This window comes from Clytia hemisphaerica, unplaced genomic scaffold, assembly GCF_902728285.1.
Source record: "Clytia hemisphaerica strain Z4C2 unplaced genomic scaffold, Clytia hemisphaerica genome assembly, whole genome shotgun sequence".
Classification (NCBI taxonomy): domain Eukaryota; kingdom Metazoa; phylum Cnidaria; class Hydrozoa; order Leptothecata; family Clytiidae; genus Clytia; species Clytia hemisphaerica.
The window spans coordinates 528,555-546,429 of record NW_027104328.1 but is presented as its reverse complement, the minus strand read 5'-3'; the positions used below and the strand labels follow the sequence as shown (position 1 = coordinate 546,429).

At 36.5% G+C, this 17,875-nt stretch overlaps 2 protein-coding genes across 2 annotated transcripts; both read left to right on the top strand.

Annotated features, from left to right (window-relative positions):
* Positions 1–1,238: 1,238 nt before the first annotated feature.
* LOC136817705 (52 kDa repressor of the inhibitor of the protein kinase-like) lies at positions 1,239–2,540 on the top strand. Its single transcript, XM_067074027.1, has 3 exons — positions 1,239–1,437; positions 1,639–2,028; positions 2,202–2,540. The coding sequence occupies exons 1-3, from the start codon at positions 1,360–1,362 to the stop codon at positions 2,331–2,333; spliced, it is 600 nt and encodes a 199-aa protein (XP_066930128.1). The 5' UTR covers positions 1,239–1,359; the 3' UTR covers positions 2,334–2,540.
* Positions 2,541–9,653: 7,113 nt separating this feature from the next.
* On the top strand, positions 9,654–17,660 carry LOC136817731 (uncharacterized). The gene is made up of 8 exons (XM_067074046.1): positions 9,654–10,650; positions 10,734–10,953; positions 12,263–12,862; positions 13,090–13,238; positions 13,386–13,784; positions 13,919–14,932; positions 15,267–16,465; positions 16,662–17,660. Exons 1-8 carry the CDS (start codon positions 9,654–9,656, stop codon positions 17,658–17,660), a joined length of 5,577 nt encoding a protein of 1,858 aa, XP_066930147.1.
* Positions 17,661–17,875: the final 215 nt, after the last annotated feature.

Below are 17,875 nucleotides of genomic sequence, written 5' to 3'. Positions count from 1 at the left end.
TGTTTTTACTGTAAATGCGATCTACCCAGCATTTGCGGACGGTTTATAAACGCGTTTTTCTTTCACTCGAATAACGGCTAAAATACAAAGCAAAATACAAATATTATATACAAGGTTCAGTATACAAGAAAACGTATAACAAGTATAAGAACAAGCAAGAAATAGAACAAAAATCAACATAAAATAACGAAGTAAATACTCACTAAAAACACTGTCTAACAACACGACATCACATCACAAGACATCAAATGCATCAAACTTTGAACTGACAATTACACAAGTTACAAACATTTATGACACGCGAGAACAATACAGAACTCCCACGAGACAAACAATTAATATACTAACATAATGACAATAAATAATAATTCCCTAAACGATAGTTACAAAACACAGATAATTACCAATGAAAGTCTCATAATAAATTAACACAAAACAGTTATCAAAATAATTCAATTCTACTGCCAAAATGGCAGTAACAGAAGCCTATCAACCTTTCTTTTTTTATACGGCAACCTTTGTGGTCTTTCGAAAAATATGTTTGCATCAATATTTGATAGTTGACAGAATGAATGAATAGTCTCAAATTGCATGCAACTTTAAAAATCTATCATGTTTATTCTATTTAAGATGGGTAGCACGGATTCTTGGTATCAACCGCATCGTTGAAAGCTATCTTCAAGTGCACAAAACTTTTTCTGAAATTTCAAAATCGGGTGCTACGTTTCAAGGTGTAAAATGGGACGCAAAAACACAAACTAAAGCAAACGGTTGCCGGGCGAAGATGGAGACTTTTGCTTGGCTTGTTGCCCTTGTCATTACGAAAAACATATTCTTCTACATCGATTCAATCACGACTGGTTTGCAAGGTAACTACTAGTATGTTTATGTAAAAACGATTATTTGCTAAAAGTATGGGGCACGTCGTTAAACTTTGGTTATTGTATGGTAATAGCAAAGTTCGGAGGGGGTTGCTACCCTCTCCCTTTCTTCGCAGTTTTTCCCTCCCTCTAGCGAAAATTTTCAACCCCCTACCTCTTTGGTAATTTTGGGAAGTTGCTACCCTTATAAAAGGGGGTGAGAACTTATGCTATAGTAGTAATCAAATTCCATTCATTTCCAAGTTCTCGAAATAACTACTAGTTGCTAATTTTTTCATCCTTTCTTTTTTCTCTCCTAACAGCTACTTCGTTGTCCATCGTCGAGGCTTATTTAGAAATAACTAATGTCCTCGAAACTTTAGAAGGAGTCAAACTTAATGTCAACAAATACCATAAAAAATGGTATACCGAAGCTGTCGAGCTGGCTGCAAAGATTGGAATCAATCCGAAGTGTCCTCGTGTTGTTTGTGGTGTTAGCATGAATCGAGATAGTACACCTTCCAACACCGAAGAAGAATACTTCAGGAGAACAATCACCATTAGATGCCTAAACGAGGTATTTCATTGATTTAGCTATTTGGTTTCAAAGAAAATGAAAATTGCCTGATTATAGAATGGTTGAATTCTCCTCTCCTAACAACAAATTTGTATTTTCCAAATTTAGCAATTATTCCCGTTTGTAGAGGTGAATATGATTATGTTAGGGGAGTTAGGGGAGTATATGATTAATAATATCTATCACCTTTATTGTTTTCAGGTTATAAATGATTTACGAGAGAGGTTTGACGCAAACTCTATTGGTGTAATCGATGGCTTCTATTGCATTCCATCCGTAATGGCAGTCAAAACAGACTGGAAGCTTCATCTTAGAAAATTTATGATGAAGTACAAAAAGGATATGCCTGACTTAAGCACTGCGGAATCGGAAATCCATCGTTGGGAAACGACATGGTTGAAGGGAAGTCAGGATGATACTTTACCATCCACAATTGAAGGAACAATGAAAACAATGCTTACAACCATGTTTCCTAACATATACCAAACTCTTATCATATTGGCTGTTGTACCTGTCACCACGTGCTCGTGCGAAAGAAGTATATCCACGTTAAAACGAGTAAAAAATTACTTGAGGAATTCCTGTGGTCAGGTAAAGAAAATTCTAAGCTTTTTCAAATTATTTGAAATTTGATACATCAGAAAATCTGGAAAATTTGAAAATAAGAAAAATAAGAAAACCAAAAGTCGAAGTGTGTTGCATATATTAGTTCCATTTGATTAGTTCTGCCAGTGGTTGAATTTTTATCTTTATTTATCTTTCAGGACAGATTGGTTGGTTTGGTGTTATTGCATATGAATAAAGAAATGGATATCGACATCGATGAAATTATAAACAGACTTGCAATCAAATATCCTAAGCGGATGAAAATGTCGCATTTACTCGACGATGATTGATGCTATGCTTGCTACATATGAACAAAATAACGTTTTACTGAAAACTTTCTAGAGCTATAATGACTGAGGTCAAATATTATCGAAGCGTTTGACACCTTTTAACAGTCTATATTTTCAAATAAAAATTTAGACGATGATAATTCATAACTTTCCCTGATTATTTTGAATTAAAATGCAACTTTTGATAAATACTTGAAACGCACAAAAAATAAGGTATATTCTAAAATAATATATTCACACACGTTTTAATAATGTACATAAAGAAGGAGTTGTTTCATTTTTAAACTTATTTAGGTTGAAAAACGAGAAATATCATGACGTTAGGCTGTACGACGTAGTTTCTAAATTTCATCCAGTTTTAAGCCATTTCCGGGCGTTTTAAATGGTCAAAAATTTTCTTAGGGGGCTCCGCACCCTAGAACCCTCGCTGGGGGGCTTAGAGCTCCCCCCAGACCCCCAGCTCTTTTTTCGGCTCGCTTCGCTTGCTTTTTTCTTCACATGAAAAAAACTTTAGACCCGCGCTGATTTTCCGATCTCTTCTTTAGATTTCCTAATTTAAACCTTAAGGAGATAAAAAGAAGGCTTATCTAGTAGCGGTAACTACGTGTATTATCTCCGTAGCTTTTAAGAATTGGTATATCTAAAGGCATGAGGCGACACTTTTTGAAAAAAACGAATTTAAACATCCGTAATTCCAGGTCTCTCCGCCGCGATTCTAGGTTTGATCTAAGGAAGGGCGGACGGCTTTCTTAATCATTTCTGCGTTTGAAAGATTGGATATATAAAGTAATTTTTCAGTTGCGCTCCCCAGCGTAGGTGAGATTTAAAGGTACATATACACGATAGCAAAACTGCTTCGCTCATGTATATTCGCTTCGCAAAAATTCCTTAAATAGGCAAAAACTTTCAAAATCCTCTTGAAGTTCAATGAACCCCCCTTAATTCTTAAAATATCTGATCATTTTTTGAAACTTTGATTCTGATTTAGTTAATCTTAAGGCATTTCAGGCTATATGTAAAACATAATTTTTATTCAGCTGCACAAAAGTACAAACCCTGTAAAAATATGCTCTGCATGATTGTTGCCATTTTGTGTCTCAAAAACCCTTTAAGAACCAGTAACGTTTTGCTCAGGCCAGGCTGTTCTTAGTTAAGTTTCAGGCTTAAATGTTATTACAATGTTCTATTTATAAAATTATAAATTTACTAACAATTTCCAAAATTTTAGCCTTAAATTCTTAATCTGCTCATTGGCCAAATTTCAACCTTGTATTCCTATAAAAAAGCATGTATGTAATGCATAGAGTTTGTGTTTTCTTTGAATATATTTAATTGATTCATATTGTGTCACTTTTATTTGTGTTTATTTTTACTTTTTCTTACATTGAGTTGATTCTTTCCTTTTGGTCGATTTAGATCATGCTGTGCATTTTTGCTTTTGAGATACTTCCGAAGAATACACCATTGTCCCATTTCTGTTTTTCTGTTCCATCAGAATTATGTACAAATAGTTTAGATCTTTTGTCATTATTTGATATCACATACCTGTTTTCCATTTAATGAATATTCATCCTGAGCATGTTGTGTTGTTGTGTCCTCTGGTTGATATTGTTTTGTCTGTTTTTGTTTATTACATTTTTTGGATAGTTGAAGGTTCAATACTTCTTTGACTATATATATGGATATGTCAGGGTTTGAAACACTTTCAATTTTGACAAAATTTTACCAAAAATGATGACGTCATTTTTCGGATTTGTTTGGCTTTTTACTCTCATTGAGTACATTTTCAGAAATTTGTGTAAGCAAAAAGGTTGTTCAGTTTTCAATTATCTTTCCAATGGTATATAATATGACATGTTTTGGAGTGACATATTTGTATGTCAACAAATGCTGACAGGGAGTGACAGGTGAGACAGGTGACATTTGACACTTGTCTTTTTTTGGCGCTCTGCTCCCTGACTATTGGTATTCTTCATTCTTTCATTGGTTTCATTTTTCAGGGCTATTAATTTTAAGGAAGAATTTGAACCTGTTCTCCCCCCACTTCAACAATTAATGAAAGGTCTGGATGTAAGAAACCTTGTCAGCTTGATAAGAGCAAATCTAAAGCGGCAGGTTCAAAATGCATAAAACATAATACATATTGCATAATGCATAATATTTGATAAATGTCAATTTTAGAGGCTATAATTTTGGTTTTCATAGTTGTATTTTACAGAACGTAGTATAGTGTAGAAAAAACACGAAAATATCTCCTCTGTATATTACTTTTCTAACTCGAAAACGTAAATTTTGTAGTAAGATCTTTATTCTGGGTTTTCTCTTTTCGAACGAACAATATTGCTAATAAATTTCGACGGGTTTTCCCTCTTACAAAGCATCAACCATGTGAATGCTTTTTGTTAGATAAGCCAATATCCAGCCAATATACAGAATATATATATATATAAATCAAAGAGCTTCATGCGAAAAACTAGATCAAAGAAAATAGACTTCCAATCTTTTTACATTCGAATGTTTGTGTATTTATATACCTTTTTTGAGAAAGAAAGAAAGGGGGAAATCTTTCTGATCTGTTGCATTTTCTTATTACTCATGCCGAGGGAAAATCCTTTCTGTTGTTATGATTCGAATGTTTTCTCTTTCGTTCGGATTCGAAAAGTAAATATCATGTCTCGGGAAATCCCTCTGATTGGAATGTTTACTTAAGAAAAGAAACTCTTCTATAGAGGGTTTCACGGTTTTAGCCTCTACAAAGGAGAGTTTTAGAAAATATAAAATTGCTTTGTAAATTACATAATATTATTGTACATTATGCAATATGCATTATGTTTTATGCATTTTGTACCTGCCGAAATCCAAAGTCATTCAAAAAGTGCTTCACTGTTGCATCAGAGCTATCTGTTGAGGACTTTCACAATTTATCAGAGACAGTTTTCAAAGGAGATGAAGGTTCAAACTTGAGAGAAAAGGAAATTGATACGGCAATGTTTTTCGAAAGTTTTTTGGACACCTGTCAAAACGATAGTAAGTCCTAATGTTATCATCATCCAATTAGTCTCTCATACTCTTAATATTAACGCATGGTCAGGGTGAAATTTTTTAAGCTCGCTTTCCATTACTCACATAACATGCCTTTGGAGTGCTATGTTCAGACTGAATGAATCTAATACTGCCATCATGCAACAGGATATGGCTCATGTATTTATTATTCTTCTTTAGAAAAAAGTCCGATCTAGTTAAGTCATGTGCTTCAGTTTATAACTGGTTGCCCTTCGGTTCCTGCTCGTGGCTTCCATGCGATCATAAAAATTAGATTTAAACCAGAGAAAGAGTGCGGTCCTAACCGCAAATGTCTCCCTATTTCTTCTCTATGTGAGCCATCTTTAAAGCAGCATGTTTCGTCACCCCATGAAATGTTAGACGTCATGTACAGAGCAATAAAATAGTCCCATGGTTTTGGCAGCGCCTAATTCACGATTTTATGATTTTATAGATATAGATATATTTCATGTTTTAAGATTTTTTAGCATGCCTTTAAATTTCCAAAGCCAAGTGATTTTGTGAAGTATTGCAATGGTCGGATAAAATATGGCGAATAATGAAATAACAAAAATGTCTGTTTAGATCATAAATTGAAGGACAAGTTGTAAAACAAACAAATTTTGTCATTTTTCCGCTTTATTTTCCTTCTTTAACAAACTTTTTTTCATGTCAGGGCTGAAAATCTTTTTGAGACAGAGTACTCAGGCTTAAAAAGGTCGAGATGCTTATAAAAAATGTGTAATGCCTTAAGTTTTGCTATTTATAGGAAGTGAGACAAATTTAAATCACCCAGTTTGTTTGCGATTTCTTTCATTTTCTTTAATTCTGGCGTACTGAAAAGATGAAAAAGGCCTAAGAAATTGCAATCCGGCTGGCAAAGCAAGACTCTCTAGGGGATAGACCTGACGATTATCCATGGTATTTGATTCATGTCCATGGGTGACAAGCGGAAATGAAATCGTTTAGTTCTGATAGGGGTCATCCTTATAGTACATAAACAAAAGTTTTTCCAAATATTGGAACCCCTCTCTCTTGCATGCAGAGAACAATAGAATAAAGTAATACCCTCAGGGAACTTATTTTGGCAGGAACTATTAGTACTTCTCGCCAAAATCAAATGTTTTAGTATTTTGCCTAAATAACTTCTTGAGTTCACAAAAAAAGCCTACAATAAGGCAAAATAGAACAGATTTTCGCTGTCATTCGCCAAAATTAGTTCCTGCCAAAATTTAAAAAAAAATCATCAATCACCAAATAAGTTCACGTCAAAATTAAAAATTTTTGACGCTCAGCAAAATTAGTTCCCGCCCAAATAAGTTCCCTTAAGGTAGTTAAAAAATTTTTTTCACTACAAGCAAACAAAAAAGCAAATAATGCACAAAATATTACTCTAAGTTAGATAAGTGTTTACTAAACGATTATACAAATCTATACTATAATTTCCATCATTCTCTAATGGATCGAAGTTCTCAACAATGTACTGCTCTTCCTCATTAGTCAATTCAGTTTCAATTTCGGGAATCTGGACATCATTGTTTATTTGAATTTCTGACTCTGGCCCATACTCATCAACACCATATTCTTCAAAGTTTATCTCAGTTTCGTGAATCAAACTTTCTGTTTCGAAAAAGCCTTTACTCCAGAGTTGAATGGGGGTTTGATTTTTCTCAGTTCGCCATGGGTGATTGTTCTAGCTCAATGAAAAATCATTCAATAATTTTTTGATCCTTGGAATAAAAATGTATAATGGAGTGCATATAAATGAAGTTCACTGTTCGGGTCCAGCAATTCCTCTGCTTCCATATTTCGGAACAAATAATGAAAAGGATTGCAACATAGAGGCCCGGAATCTTTGACTTAGAAAACTTCGAGTTAGCAAAATTATGACGTCATAAAAGTGCAAATAATAACGTCACTCGACTCTAACTCGATTTTTTATTTTCAAAAAAAGATTTTCGAGTTAGCTCACTCGGATTTCTTTGGTAGAAAAAGAAAATTTCGATTTCACTTTTTAATTCGAATTTGCTTACTCTAAGTCAGGTGAGAACTTAATCTTGTAACATTTTTTTTTTGCTATTCACAAGTAAATTATCTGTGTGATGTAAACAAAACCACAAGGGACGAAGCCAAGAGCATAAAAAGTACTTAATACTCAACCAAATGTTACTTTTACTTGTTAGATCTTTCAATTTGTTAGGATGAAATTCTACTATGCTAAGATGCATCGATGCATTTTTCTTTTGACTAACTAAAGATCTTTCATTTTCAGTGTACACAATGTACGATTTGGAATTTCCAAACACAACACTCGGAATTTTGAATAAAATAAAAACATTCTAACATTATAAAATTAAACATTATACTTACAAATGAATTCACATTCAAAGATTAAAAATATTGGCCTTTTTGCCTTTTTTTCTGAAAGTTAAAACTTTTCAACTTTTCAAACTTGGATTCTCTTTTCCCCATGTACTTGATTCATCGGAGTCGAAGTCTGATGATTCCTCTAATGCCGATTTCAACGATTCGTTGGTTTCTTCTCCGTCAGTTTCCATTTCGTGGTCGCGGTCGTGGTCGTAGTCGTGGTCGTATTCTTTTTGTCATCCATTACAACATCCTCACCACCCTCAAAAATCCTGCTATTATTATTTTCTAAAAGATATTTCATTTATTTCTTTTTGTCCAGGATAGAATTTATGCATAGGAAGAGACCTTCTCCCTCTAGATTTATCATATCTAAAATACATTTAAGCCACACAAGGAAGTTGCAACCAGACACGGGGGCGTACGGAGTTTGTGATTTCCGAAATACTTAACCTCGCTAATACCGAAATTCCGAAGCAAATATACCGAAGGATAATTTTGACTGATTTCCGAAATCCCGAAGAAAAAGGGGTTGATTTCCGCAATTCCGAAATGCCGTCCGCCCCCCACAGACAAGCACCTTGGTAGACTGTAGGAATTACACACTGCTCATGCTATAGCCAAAAATGCTCCGAGATGATAAATTTATGTATTTTTCTGCCGAATCCCTTTTTTATTCGTTGATTCATTACCTTTAAGTAATACGCACTTGATTTCACACAGTGACTGTTGATGGACTAGTTGTCCGAAATCGCGGCTCCGTTGGGCTAATGCCTCTCCCCAATGTTCATATCTTAACAGCTCTCTCAAAGTTAGCGGGTTGGTTGGAGATTGGACACTAGCTGTGTCTCAGTTAGTGGCAATTCCATTGATTCGTAGAATTCAGGTACCGGATGGTGAACACGTCGCTCCCCTCGTCTATTACGAACTAGCGTAATAGCAACGAACCGAGAGCGCAGTTGGGAGAGCAATCGCCCGGCAAGCGAGAGGTCGTGGGTTCAGTTCCCACTCGATTCGTTACCTTTGAGAAAACTGGGAAGTACATTAGTGCAGGATCCGTTGATTCATTACCTTTTTGATAAGTAAGAATGAAGGATCGAAAGTAATAATCCCAATGGTGAAAATGGCACTTACGATTTTCATTGTATTCACCATAAGTACGAATGTGTTTCTTTACCATGAACTTTGATGTAACCACTCCATATCCTTTGCAAATATTGCACCCACAGTAATACTTGATTTAAAAAATGCTTTGAAAAGAAAGAAAAAAGGCAAAATAATTTGAGAGGATTTTTTAATAAAGTCAATTTCTTGACGAGCCCACGGTATGAGCCCCATTCGAGTTGAAGTGATCTCACTGGATGATAACGTTTTTGAGCACAAAGTTCTTTAAAATCAAAGGAAGTAAATTAAAAATTAATAATAAATTTAATAATAAATACTGTAAATCTAACAATAAGAAACGTTTGAAAAATGAAATATCTGTTAGATCATTTTGAAATCATATCATAACGATTTTTAAGTTTTGATTTCTAACTCACTCACACAGCACCTTCCGTTGAGTCTATTTTCAGGAAAATTAACTAGTGGTGGTATTCTCGCGCGCACCACATTTGGGCAGATTACGTAATCATTCTGCAAGAATCAATCAAAATTCTGATCGCTAAATTTATAGATCGCTTGCTTAAAATTCTTGATATTCATGACGTAATCTGTTATACAGAACTTGTTTTTTCGTATTCATGGCGTCATGAATATCAAATATAAATTTTTCAAAAGCAAAGAAAAATCCCAGATGCGGTAGTCTAGTGGATAAAAAACACAAAAATTTACCAAAAATCTGGTATTTTTACTAAAAAATTAAGCTCCCACAAACACTACCATCATCTTCCGCCACCAAAATCACCAACAATGGATGAGGATCCACCCAGTGATATATCATCCATTGACATAACATCAACAGAGACTCCACCAAAGTGTACAACTGCAAATTGCTTCGTTCCAGACGAAGCAAACACCCTTAAATGTTCCATGTTAAAATGTTCTCGTTTAGTTCATTTCAAATGCTCTAAACTACCAGCATACCAAGTCCAAATACACTTAAACAATCAAACCCTGAAACGCAACAAAGCAACCTTCATCTGCTCAAACTGTGTAGACATCTCAAAAAATATAGAATCGTTATGTATGGAGAGCGACCAAGAAAATTTGAAAAATATCATACACGAGCGTGATCAATCGATCAAAGAATACCAAAAGAAAGTGAAAACTCTTAAAACAAAGAATAAGAGCCTAGAAAACGATTCGTACACTGTAGATGACTTCGAAAAAAAAATTAAAGAACAAATCGACACCCTAGGAGAAAGTATCAAAACTTCGATCCTTCAAGAAATCCAGTCATCACTAACGAAAGTAGAGGATAAGGTGACTGAAGTCAAAACCTATGCTAGTGCTACCAAAGCCTCCACTCCGAATGGCTTAAAAACAATCGTTAAAGAAGCTAGGTATGAGGAAATGAAAGAGAAGCGAGATCATGATAATCGATCGAAAAACATCATCATTCATGGAGTAACTGAAAATACACCTGAACAAACAGAAATCACTGACAGAGCCTTTGTTGATACCCTAATTGAAACGATCAAAATACCAAAACCAAACATGAGAGCCATCTCAAGAATCGGTAGTCAAGCCAACGATAAAAAACGACCAATTAAAGTTGTGCTTGGTACAGAAAAAGAAAAGATGACAGTTCTGCGCAACCTATCCGCACTGAAAGATAACGAGGAATATAAAGGAATCAGCATAACGGAAGACCTAACACCAACAGAAAGGTCTGTCCTTAAAGAATGGACGGAAAAAGCAAAACATCTCAACTCCGAATCATCTGCAGTAGCACATAGAGTCCGAGGTGATTCAAAAAACGGATACTACATCAAGAAGTTTCCAAAAAGCCAACGTCAGTAATATCTGTTACTGCAAACAAACAATTAGATAAAAATAAAGAAACAACAAAAATAGACGATACATTACCCGAACACAAAACATCACCAACAACTGATAACATACCACAAACCAATGACAAAGCAAGCACAAACTTTGACATCACATTGATTCACCAACAAGACGGACATGAACAACAAGACGGACATGAACAACGAGACGTACAGGAACAGCGAGTCGGACAGGAGCAGCAAGAAGACAACATGCACAGGTATGATGTAGTGAGAATCAGCCTTTGGTTGATTTTTGTGAGGGGTTGAATCTCAAAGCTATGATTAACTCACCAACCTGTTTTAAAAATCCTGATAGGCCAACTTGCATTGACCATGTGGAAAATAGTGAGAGGTCTAGGGATAGAGAAACGACGCGTGCGCAATCACGTGACTTATACACGTTTTTTAGATTGCGTTCTGTACATAGTTTTTATATTCATTCTAACATATATTCAGTAGCGGAAAGACGTATAAAGTTTATATCTAAAATCTTCAATGTTTCTACGTTTTTACTGATACTCATGATCCAGAACTATTAAGACTTAAGAAGATTTTACATGGCGCCCAGATGAGGGACAGCAGAGAAGTCAGCATTCGAGTCGTTCAACTGTACAAAATGAAGTAAGAGAGCAGCACGGTATATACAAATTTACGTATCATCTAAATTTTGTGACGAATTTACAAATCTATTTGATTTTTTTCACACCGATATCTTTCTTCTTTGCTATTTTTCCTTTGTTTTCTTTTTTATGGATAGTTTTGGATGTTTTTGGCGGATTTTTTCTGGATTTTTTCGATACGGTTTAGCAATGTTTTGATTCAGTATTAGGGCTATTCCTTTGAAATTTGAGACTTCTTAGCGGTAAGAAGTTTTGGGATTTAATATAGGCAAGTTTATCTCCCCTACGATATTTTGAGCAAATAAAGTGCGGTTACTGTCAGCGGTAAAGACAGTTGTTTTTTCTAATTTGAAGTATCTTTTTTATCTACTTCTCGAAGTTCAATACATAAATTTTTGACAAGTTTTTTTCTTGACGGAACAGAAATTTTAGACTAAAATTTTGAAAATTTTTTGAGAGTTGTGACGTAGTTTTTTTTCTGAGGACTTTTCTCCAAGAGGACGTTTTGAAAAATTTAAGGATTTCTTCTTTCAAATTTTTCTGAAATTTTATTTCACTCAAACTCACATTTTCTCTCTTACAGCGATTCTGTTTTCCACAAATTTTAAAGTTTTCACATCACGGTTATTTTCTATTGTTATAGCACAGTTGGGTGCATTGTTCTATTAATTTAGAATAAAAGGAGGTTTGCGTATATTTGAATAGATACGCCTTGTTATTTAATTTACGAAAGCGGGTCTGTTTCCAGTTTTTCAAAGGTTTAAAACCGGTTTAACAGGATATTTTTCTTTGTTTAAAGGTTTCTCTCTATTGTTCGTGAGAAGGGTAGAACTTGGTTTATATTGGTAAATTTAATAAATAACTTCTTTTGATTCGTTCAAACCTTTCTTTCTTTTCTGATTGGCAGATTAGTTTTTATCATGGCAACCGCCCTAAATAAGAAAATTGGCAAGAGAGAGGGTTTGAGGTTAGTTTTGACTACAACGGTAAAGTCAGCACAAGATTATCTAACAGGAGAAGACATTCAACGGTCAAGGCTAGTTGGTTTCAAGAGAACAGTTCAAGAAGTTGTAAAACAGCTCGAATCAGCAAACGAGGATGTCATCAAAGGTTTAGAAGCAGATAAGATTGGCGAGGACATAGTTGAGTCTTTCACTTATGTTCAGTCAGCCAATGACTTAGAGGCAAGTATTGACATTAAGATGCAAGAGTTAGTTTTAAAAGACAGCCCTGTTTCAAGCTCAGTCTCATCCATAGCTTCATCCAGCAACAGACAGACATGCAGGTTGCCAAAGATGGAGCTTCCCAGTTTCAAGGGAGACCCTCTTCTTTGGCAAGGATTTTGGGACCAGTACAATGTTGCAATTCATGAAAATGAAAGTTTAACAGATATTGACAGGTTCAATTACTTGAAGAGATTTTTGAGTGGCGAGGCTTTAAGATCAGTCTCAGGCTTAACTTTGAATAGTGAGAATTATCAAGAAGCTATCCAGATATTGAAAGACAGGTATGGAAACGAACAGATTCTAATTTCGGCACATATGGAAGCGTTGTTAAAGATGAACAAGGTTAGGGGTAGAGACGATTTGAAGAATCTTAGAAAGTTGTATAATGATGTTGAGAATTGTCTTAGAAATTTGAAGGCTTTGAAGATGGAGACTGCAGCTTACGGAAGTCTTTTGATCCCGATTTTGAAAGAGAGGCTTCCTGATGATCTTTGTTGACGATTTCCAGGAAGTTTGGATCACAGGTTTGGGATTTAGACAGCATGATGCAGCATTTCAATGAGGAGCTTAGAGCCTACGAGAACTGTGTAGTATCAAAGACTAGTGGCGAGGGAGTAAAGAAAGAAAAGGAACGTCATTCACCGTACACGACGAGTGGTATGTACGTTCAGGGCCAGTCTCAATCTCAATTACGTTGCTTGTACTGCACTAAGGGACATTCGTCTTCTCAATGCAGGACAATTACAAATCCAAGAGCGCGGAAAGGTATTGTAATTAGGAAAGGTCGGTGTTTCATTTGTCTAGGTTCAGATCATCTCGCTAAGGAATGCAGCTCAAGCTATGCATGTAGGAAATGTAAAGGAAGACACCATGTTAGTTTGTGTTTTGCAAATCCTGGCAAGAAAGATGAACAAAAGGAAAAAGAAAAGGAGGATCCTGAGGTAGAGGAAACTGTTGGCTCCCATATTCAAACAAAGGGAGGTATCTTGTTACAAACAGCCAAGGCTTCAGTTTGTGGTGAGATCACCTCTACCGATACAAGGCTTTTGTTTGATACGGGTAGTCAAAGGACTTATGCCTCAGAGGATGTGGTTCAAAGATTGAAGTTGAAGACGGTTCGAACGGAGAGAGTTATGATCAAGACATTTGGAAGTGAAGAGGCAAAGGTTAAGAAGTTGAAAGTGGTTCGGTTTAAAGTGAAACGTAAGGTTGGAAAGGGATATATAGATTGCGAAGCTCTCTGTGTACCCATTGTTTGCAGTCCCATTGCGAAGCAGGATGTTGATTATGCAGGTCGGAATTTTGAGGTTTTGAGCATCTCGGGGGATTGACGTTAGCGGATTCGAATGAAGGTCATGCGGAGGTTGAAATCTTGATCGGTTCAGATTTTTATCACGAGTTTTTCACCGGTAAGTATAAGAAGGGTTGCAGTGGTCCAGTGGCCAGTGAGTCTTGTCTTGGCTGGGTGTTGAGTGGTCCATTGGGGAACAAGTTTGGAACGGTCCAAAATTGTTCTTTGGTGGAAACTCACCTGTTGCGTTGTTTGGCGGAAGATTGTGAAAGAGACACTTTGAAAGAAGATTTGAAGAAGTTTTGGGAAGTGGACAAGGTTGGTGAGGTAGGCGAGGACGGTTGTGAAGAGATTGATGTCGTCAGCAAATTTGAAAAGGAGATTTATCACGACGGTAAACGGTATGTAAGTAAGCTTCCTTTCAAGCCAAACCACGACGAGTTACCAGACAATTTCAGTGTCTCCAAACGGAGACTTGAGAATGTGAGAAAGAGACTAAAGGCGAGTGGGATTTTGAACGATTATGACCAGATTATCAAGGATTATGAGAAGGATTCCATCATAGAAAAGGTTCCAGAGGAGGAGATTGCAAAGGACAGAGGCAAGGTTCATTATCTTCCACATAGGGCAGTCGTGAAAGAGAATAGAGAGACAACCAAGATTAGAATTGTGTTCGACGCGTCGTGTGGGGTTAACGGGCCCTCCCTGAATGAGTGTTTGTATCCTGGTCCTAACATGCTTGCAAAGATCTTCGATATTCTGTTGAGATTCAGGTTAAATAGAATTGCGATTACAGCGGATATCAAACAGGCTTTTCTGAATGTTGGTATTCATCCTGAGCATAGAGATTTTCTGCGGTTCTTGTGGTATTCTTCGGATAATGAAGTTGAGATTTTTCGTTTTCGAAGAGTTGTTTTTGGGCTTACTAGTTCGCCATTTTTGTTGAATGCAACGATCAAGCAGCATGTGGAGAAAGAAAAAGACATTTTCTTTGTGAAAAAATTTCTGAACGCTTTGTACGTGGATGATGAGGCTAGTGGTTGTGAAAACGTGGCAGAAGGTAAAGAGTTTTATGGAAAGGCGGTTAACGCTACGGTTAATGGCTACGGCGGGATTGGATCTGAGGAAGTGGAAGTCGAATGACAGGGAGCTGCAGAAGTTTTTTGATGAACAGGTAGTAATTGAACCGAAATGTGACGGAGTCGACGAATCATTTTGCAAATCTCAGCTTGGTCAAAAGACCGTTTCTTCCAACAAAGTTTTGGGGATGGACTGGGATAAGGAAACAGACTCGTTAGTAGTGTGTCTAAGTGAGTTCGTTGTGAAATGTCGAAGTACCGTATTGACGAAAAGGAATATTTTGAGTGTTTCAGCTTCTCTTTACGATCCTTTAGGGTTGATTTCACCCATCACGGCGTGGATGAAAACCATTTTCCAACTACTCTGCAAAGATAGTTTGGAATGGGATTGCGAGGTTTCGGAGGAAATAAGGGAGGCTTGGTTTCGGTTTGTCGATGTTGTTGCAAGTGTGGGTAAAGTAACGGTGGAGAGGTTTGTTTTGGTTCCAGCAGATTTGATTAGAGGATGTGAGTTACATGGGTTTTGTGATAGTTCGTCGGAAGTTTATTGCGCAGTTGTGTATTTGAGAGTGCTGATGGGGTCTGATTTGAAGACGTCTTTATTAGCATCGAAAACGAAGGTTGCTCCGATCAAAGTTGTTACGATTCCACGTCTTGAGCTTTTGAGTTGTCTTCTTTTATCTAGATTGGTGAGAGATATTGAACGTGCATTCTTGAAAAGTGTCGATCTACAGCGAATACATTGTTGGACGGATTCAGAAGTAGCTCGGAGTTGGATAAAGGGAAAGGAGAAAGCTTGGAAAGGCTGGGTTGAAAATCGAGTGGTGAAGATTCGGCAAGTCGTTGATCGAGGAGGTTGGTCGCATGTAGCAGGTGATGAGAACCCAGCGGATATTCCTACGAGGAAACTGAGTGGTTTTGACGGATTGCTTCAAGATCGTTGGTTTAAGGGTCCTTCTTTCTTAAGCTCTTCTGACTTTCAAGCGAATCTTTCTACTTCCGATTCTTTTGATGACATCATTACGAATCTGTCTTCTTGTGAACTTTACGATGACATAATGAAAGAGAGTATCGACTTAACGGAAACTGACAATAACGTGACAACGACTTTGACAATGACGAAAATACCTGCTACCAACTTACACGCCATCATTGAGTACGAACGTTTCGGCTCACTCGAGAAGCTTATAAGTATACTAAGCTACGTCAGACGATTTATTGAGAATTTGAGGAAGAAGAAGAAAGGAAAACCATTATCATTGGACACTCTTTCAACTGAAGAACGAAAAGACACCATGGAACTGATTATTGCAAACGAACAACATCAACTGAAGGGACAAGAGGACTACCAAAAATTGAAATCATCGTTAAACTTGTTTGAAGATCAGAAAGGACTTTTACGACTACGCGGACGATTCGGAAATTCAACATTACAATACCAAGAAAAGCATCCACTCATACTCAGAACAGACAGTGTATTTACGGAACTACTTATAAAGGAGACACACGAGAAAGTATTCCATCACGGCGTGGAATCAACACTGGCCCATTTACGAACTAATTATTGGATTGTCAGAGGAAGGAAGACAGTCAAAAATTTACTATATAAGTGTACCTTATGCAAACGTTATCAAGGAAAGACAATATCACCACCAGCTAGTCCTGACTTGCCAGATTTTCGTTTAAGTTTTAATGCTTTCAATGCCACAGGATTGGACTACGCTGGACCCTTTATGTACAAGTGAAGATAAGAAAGAGACTCAGAAGGTCTACATTCTACTCCTAACATGTGCCGGAACTCGTGCTATCCATCTAGAGGTTTGTCCAGACATGAAAAATTCTGCTTTCATTCGTTTTAAAAGATTTTCGTCACGCCGAGGTGTACCTTGTGTGGTTATTCACGACAATTTCAAAACTTTCAAATCGAAAGAAGTTAAACTTTTTTTCAGCCAACAGGACATTGAACAACAATTTATTTTACCTTCTTCCCCCTGGTGGGGTGGAATGTACGAGCGTCTTGTGCGCAGCGTGAAAGTATCTTTAAAGAAAACATTAGGTAAATCCTTAGTAACACTAGAAGAATTGCAGACGATCTTATGTCAGATTGAGGCGTTTATTAACAGCAGACCACTATGTTACGTAAACGAAGATGACATCGATGAGACTATCACACCAAACCATTTAATTTTTGGGAAGAATATCTTTCACAAGCAACACGGTAATGCTGAAGTTTTGTTTTTAGACAATAATGACGACTGTACAAAGAGAATGAGACACATAAAAATCATTCTGTCACATTTCCAAAATAGATTTGAGAAAGTTTACCTTCGAGAATTGAGGCAAAATAACATTTATAGAAAGAATACGGATAATGATGTAAAGTTGCGCGTTGGAGAGGTTATTTTAATTAAAGGAGAAAAGATGGTACCAAGAGCAGAGTGGAGAACCGGAATAGTTGAGGAATTGGTGAAAGGTCGGGATGGCAAAATCAGAGGAGCAAAGATTAAAACGACATCAAAACAAGGACATTCAACATCCGTTCACCGACCTGTGCAAAAACTGATAAAATTGGAGATAGAGGGAGATGAAGCAGAACCGACATTGAAGGAGAAACCGAAAGTAGATAAGCACGTTGAAAGCACAAGGAGTAGACCGACCAGAAGAGCGGCAATTGAAGGAGTTTTACGTAGACTCAAAAATACAAAATAAAATTTTTCATTTTTCTCGCGGGGGAGTGTGGAAAATAGTGAGAGGTCTAGGGATAGAGAAACGACGCGTGCGCAATCACGTGACTTATACACGTTTTTTAGATTGCGTTCTGTACATAGTTTTTATATTCATTCTAACATATATTCAGTAGCGGAAAGACGTATAAAGTTTATATCTAAAATCTTCAATGTTTCTACGTTTTTACTGATACTCAT

What these genes read in the sequence shown, in the direction of transcription:
- LOC136817705 (XM_067074027.1), top strand. Translation starts at nt 1,360, where the DNA reads ATGAATCGAGATAGTACACCTTCCAACACCGAAGAAGAATACTTCAGG. An exon ending in CCATTAGATGCCTAAACGAG is followed by an intron (nt 1,438 to 1,638) that starts GTATTTCATTGA and finishes TATTGTTTTCAG; the next exon opens with GTTATAAATGATTTACGAGA. An exon ending in TGAGGAATTCCTGTGGTCAG is followed by an intron (nt 2,029 to 2,201) that starts GTAAAGAAAATT and finishes TTTATCTTTCAG; the next exon opens with GACAGATTGGTTGGTTTGGT.
- LOC136817731 (XM_067074046.1), top strand. Translation starts at nt 9,654, where the DNA reads ATGGATGAGGATCCACCCAGTGATATATCATCCATTGACATAACATCA. An exon ending in ATCCAGATATTGAAAGACAG is followed by an intron (nt 12,863 to 13,089) that starts GTATGGAAACGA and finishes GACGATTTCCAG; the next exon opens with GAAGTTTGGATCACAGGTTT. An exon ending in TTCACCGTACACGACGAGTG is followed by an intron (nt 13,239 to 13,385) that starts GTATGTACGTTC and finishes TCATTTGTCTAG; the next exon opens with GTTCAGATCATCTCGCTAAG.